Below are 5499 nucleotides of genomic sequence, written 5' to 3' on the forward strand. Positions count from 1 at the left end.
ACACAACAAAAGGTGTTGAGGAATAAGACGATACCAATGGTGAAAGTCCTTTAGAGACACCATGGAGTAGAGGAGGCTACTTGGGAGCTCAAACAAGAGGTTCGCTCCAAGTATCCAGAGTTGTTTTCTTCTCCAGGTATGTCTTGATTTCGGGGATGAAATCTTTTGAAGTTGGGGAGAATTTAATGTCTGTAAATTAAAAAGAAAAAGAAAAAGAGAAAAGAAAAGAATTTTTGGTGGGTCCCACCACTAAGCCTTAAGTGGCTAGAGACCATTTTTGGTCTCTCATTCTTTCTCTCTCCCCGTATCTATTTCTCTCTCTCAATTTTCTATTTCATTTTCTTTTCTTTTTCAACCCAATCTTTGAGGCAAGATTTCTTCTTCGTTACTTGGTAGATTTAGGTGCCGTTTGAGGCAAAACGACGAGCACGACTAGCTCTATGTGCTAGTACCAGAAATTCTAGCTTTTGGTCCTCTTTGGGAGCTCGAATTTAAGAACCCATTTCTAGGGATTTTGCTCATTTTGAGGTAGAGGCATCTTAATCCACTCCTTTCTTGTTCTATTGTGAATTACACCTCTTTGTTGTGTCAAACATGTTTAATTGGGAGTTAATTGTATCTATGATTGTATGAATGATGTCTAGAGAATTTTTAAGAGCTTGATTATGACTTGTTACATGTGTAAATATGTTTAGATGTTGTTTTATCATGCCCACTATGTGTTAACATGCTGAAAATGACTAATGAAAACATGTTTATTTAGATTGTGCCAAATTTCCCATTGTCATAATATTGAGATTATATGTACATCCATGCATATGTCATTGGGATGCATGAAATGGGAGAATTTGTCTTAAAATGAAAATAGGGGAAATTTTGGGAGAAGTGTTTTGTCAAATAGTTTTGATAAACTCGGTCGCTACGGGGTTACCAACGGGCCAGAGGTTAATATAGCCTAGAGGGGACTAGGGAGTCGCCCTAGCGTGGTTGAGCTGTTCGGGCCCCTCGATGACGCTGCGGGGTTACCAAAGGTCTAGGGACGATAGCCAATCCTCCTCTCGTGTCGCGGCGGGGTTACCAATGGGCAGGCTGTATTAACATTTGAAAGTAATGGTTTGGTGAATGAAAATGGGGAGTGGCATTAGCATGCATTGCATTTCATTGCACTGCATGGTTTATAATTAGAATTGACGTGCATATTGTTTTAATTCCCTATATTGCATGATCCCTATTTCCCATTAGCCTATGCTTTGTTCGGATTCACAATGACACAAGAATTGTGTCTTAAGTGTCACCTACTGAGCTTTATGCTCACCCTACTATTTATATTATTTTTTTCAGGTCTTGGAAATGAACCGGTGGACGACAATCCACCTCAAGCTTGAAAGTTGTTTGCTATTTTGTATTTTGACCGTTTTATGTATATTTATAGTTGTAGGGATGTAACTAAGTTAGTATTCATGGCCTTGTAACTTAAGAATGAACTTATCTTTTGTTTGATGTAAATGAAACTAATGGAATTATGATATATGTTTCCATGCAATTGTATCATGTAACGTTGTAAGACAGGGACTTTAAATTTTAACCATGTATTTGGGACTGTAATTATAATAATTTGGATTAATTGGTGTGTGGATGTTCCACCATGAGAGGAACTATGTTGAGGTATAATGAACGGATGAATGGGATGCTGCATGATATTATGTGTTTTGTGTATTGGGACAGGTTGTTGAAGGCCCATTTTTAGGGGAGGTTATGCTGAATTTTTTTTAAATTTTGGCATCCGCTAGGGTCGTTACAAATTCAAAAACCTATCGGGCCAATTTGGCATTTGAGTTCCTCCCTGGAGTTAATGACTACAAGGTTGTGAGGATTTTGTGCTCTTGGGGTGGTGACATTCGTATACCCGACATCGTGACTGGAGCTGAGGTTTATAGTCTAAGCACGGATTCTTGGAGAATAATTGATGGTGCCTCTTCATATTTTTTTGCTGATCAGTTACCTGCAATTGGGAATGGAGCTGCGTATTGGGTTGCAATGAAGAGAACTGATGAGGGTTTTTGTTGTTTACTTGTGCGTTTTGATATGGGTGATGAAGTTTTTGAAGACATAATGCTGCCAAATGGTGCTACACATGGTTGTTGTCCGCACATTGCAATTATGGGGGAATCACTGTATCTTTTCCCATTTCATTCGAATGAGTGTTGCCACTTGTGGACAATGGAGTGTGGCAACATGGGTTCGTGGACAAAACGATTTACTCTCAACTTCCAAGACCCACCTTTAGAGCTACTAGGCTTGAGAAAGAGCGGTGAACTGCTACAAGTAAACCGCAAGAGCGATTTGGTATCTTATAATTTTGAAACCCGAAGAGCTAAGGATCTAGGAATCCATGGACAGTTATTCTCTGCATATTCTTACGTGGAGAGTTTCATTCAATAATTTTGATGGTGCAGAGTCTTTTTTTCACTTGATAATGAAAATCCACCTTCTGAATTAGCTAATACAAAAAAACAGAACAGATGTATATCAGATACATTTACACTTAAGATCTGTCATGTGCGTGCTGAAGGGTCACTGCTTGTTGTTAGGTCGCTGCTTGTGTTGGGTTGCCGTTGCCGTCGGTATGTGCTCGCTGGATCTGTTAAATTGTGAGGAAGACAAGGATTGTGATGCAGCTATTTACCAGGAACATCTCAAGAAGCATTGATTTTGATAAGTCACCAAGAAATGGTTAGAAGAGAGGTGAAATAAATTATTTTATTCATTTGTCATATTGTAAGAGTTGTGTACCACAACTCATGTCTTAGTGTTGATTATTGTCTTTGGCTGGTCAAATATATTGTATGTTGCAAGTATGAAAGATTAGCTTTGGAGACTAAATTATAAGCACCAATTTGGTTTTTCTGGAGAAGCATCGGGAAAGAATGAAAAATGACCTATTGTAAAAATGTAATGTCAATAGCCTTTTTTAGCTTGAATGCATGAACTTTGTGATTTTAAGCTTTATTATTGAAAAGGTTTTAAGCAGAAGCAAGTGTTATATGCTTTGGGGATTTGCGATGTCTGAAACACACTTAACCTTCTAGAGTTCCATGTTCAAGGACCACCATTTAGGCATTTACCCATAAGATTGTAATTTGTTTAAGTGGAATATTTCAGATTACTATATCTGCATTGTTGTATGTAGTTCCTCCATCCACACAAGTTTTTGGTGATCACCATATTTGCGTTCACTACATAATTAGGAGTGTCACCAGGTAATTAACCCTAACAAAGATTAGATATCTTCTTGCTGGTCCACATATGTTCATGTGTCTAGAGACCCCAGCCTGGTTAAAGATTAGATTTCTCATGCTTGAATTGAATTAATGTAGTAGTATAATCTTACAAAAGTTCGTATTCAAGTAAATTTCGTGAGTGGTTTGTGTTCCACTTTCCTCCAAATTTCGATTAGATTTCAGAATTTCCTTAACCACAAAACAGAGCACATTGCAAACATGTGAAAACAAAAAGAGAAAGGTGGAAATTTTATTAAATCAAGGCAAATTGCACAATGTTTCATTTAGTCAAATGCAAAAGATGCTCTTAACTATTATTCTTCTGATATGTAGTGCTTTAAGAAACATTAACAATGGGTTATGAAGTTTTGAGAGAGTTAGTGCTACCAGATGATGCTCAGCAAAGATATTCACAAATTGCGGCCATGGGGGAATCACTCTGTCTTTTATGATGAGTCTCCGTATCTGAATCCTTCGCAGCTAGGCTGTAGAAGGTCAAGTATTTGTGAATGATAAATTGCGGTCAAGGTTGACTTTCTTTCAGCTTTTTAACCCTCTAGAAACACATAGCACTTGCTTCTTTTTAGATACCACTTTGTGTGTGTGTGTTGAAACAAGAAAGTTATTCTATTAGTAGATGATGGGGATTAGTACCATTCAAGCCTATTATATGATAATCTATGGATCATCCTAGGCTGAATACAGAGGAACTTTAGCTAGAATTTAGCATTTTTATGTGATCTTATACCAGATGATAACTTTAATGCTTGATTAGATGATGTGTTTTCCCTGGTATTGTGTAGAGTGTTGATTTGATCCATGGAAAAATCTCTGGGATTAATGTTCATGCAGAGTGTGTAATACTTTATTTTGACGCTTTAGGATGGTCACTGATAAGTTAACTTGGATGGGTACCTCTTTTTTCTTCTTTTATTTATTTATTTTTTTCCCTTTCTGTCATTCAGGAGGAGAGGGGGAGGGTGAAGAGAATGGAATAGAGGTGGTTTTGGGGGTGATAGGGAGGATTCATGGCCATCTTTTTTCAACATTTTATGCATGCCTTTAGATGCCTTCTCTCCTTGTGATATTTGTTAGTAGTTGTCCTTTGTATGTCCAGAATCCTTACTTTAAATCAAGGCAAACACAATGTTTCATTTAGTCAAATGCAAGAGATGCTCTTAACTATTCTTCTTCTGATATGTAGTGCTTTAAGAAACATTAACAATGGGTTATGAAGCTTTGAGAGAGTTAATGCTACCAGATGATGCTCAGCAACGATATTCACAAACTGCGGTCATGGGGGAATCACTCTTTTATGATGAGTCTCCGGATCTGAATCCTTCACAGCTAGGGTTTAGAAGGTCAAGTATTTTGTGAATGACAAATTGCGGTCAAGGTTAACTTTCTTTCAGCTTTGTAACCCCTCCAGAAACACATAGCACTTGCTTCTTTTAGATAGCACTTTGTGTGTGTGTGTGTTGAACCAAGAAAGTTATTGTATTAGTAGATGACGAGGATTAGTACCATTCAAGCCTATTATATGATAATCTATCGATCATCCTAAGCTGAATACAGAGAAACTTTAGCTGAAATTTAGCATTTTTATGTGATCTTATATCTGATGATAACTTTAATCCTTGATTAGATGATGTGTTTTCCCTGGGATTGTGAAGAGTGTTGATTTGATCCAAGGAAAAATCTCTGGGATTAATGTTCATGCAGAGTGTGTAATACTTTATTTCGATGCTTTAGGATGGTCACTGATAAGTTAACTTGGATCGGTACCTCTTTTTTCTTCTGTCCTAATGTAATGGATTCTGTTATTGAATAAATTTTTTACTTGTAGTTCAGGGGAGAGCTTCGAGCCCGGAGGTTAAAAAGAAAAAATATATATATATTTATTAAAAATAGGAATATAATTCATGTTTTCTTCTTCTCCTTATTTAACTAGGGAGTATATTTTTCCATATTAGATGATCTAATATTCAAATCCAAACCTAATCCAACTTCACCTGCGACTCAAAACGCAACCCCACTTGGCAGCAGCGAAGGAAAGGAAAGGCAAAACAAAAAAGGAGGAGCAGCAGAGCAGAGTCAAATTCTAATATTTACTATCTTTATTAGACTGCACTTAAAATCACTATTACGATTGAGGTCAGTTTGCAAATCATGGTATTCTCTAGTCACTGACCCTGCCTTCATTCAAGCACATCTCAAA

At 37.2% G+C, this 5499-nt stretch overlaps 1 protein-coding gene across 1 annotated transcript; it reads left to right on the forward strand.

Annotated features, from left to right (window-relative positions):
• Positions 1 to 1008: 1008 nt before the first annotated feature.
• LOC132295833 (putative F-box protein At3g23260) lies at positions 1009 to 2710 on the forward strand. Its single transcript, XM_059794107.1, has 3 exons — positions 1009 to 1031; positions 1791 to 2346; positions 2573 to 2710. The coding sequence occupies exons 1-3, from the start codon at positions 1009 to 1011 to the stop codon at positions 2708 to 2710; spliced, it is 717 nt and encodes a 238-aa protein (XP_059650090.1).
• Positions 2711 to 5499: the final 2789 nt, after the last annotated feature.

The sequence above is a fragment of the Cornus florida genome, unplaced genomic scaffold (genome assembly GCF_030987335.1).
Source record: "Cornus florida cultivar Cherokee Brave unplaced genomic scaffold, ASM3098733v1 CherokeeBrave_3.0.0_Hap2_Chr02, whole genome shotgun sequence".
In the NCBI taxonomy this organism is placed as follows: Eukaryota; Viridiplantae; Streptophyta; class Magnoliopsida; order Cornales; family Cornaceae; genus Cornus; species Cornus florida.

What these genes read in the sequence shown, in the direction of transcription:
- LOC132295833 (XM_059794107.1), top strand. Translation starts at nt 1,009, where the DNA reads ATGACGCTGCGGGGTTACCAAAG. An exon ending in ACGCTGCGGGGTTACCAAAG is followed by an intron (nt 1,032 to 1,790) that starts GTCTAGGGACGA and finishes GGCATCCGCTAG; the next exon opens with GGTCGTTACAAATTCAAAAA. An exon ending in TAAACCGCAAGAGCGATTTG is followed by an intron (nt 2,347 to 2,572) that starts GTATCTTATAAT and finishes TGCGTGCTGAAG; the next exon opens with GGTCACTGCTTGTTGTTAGG.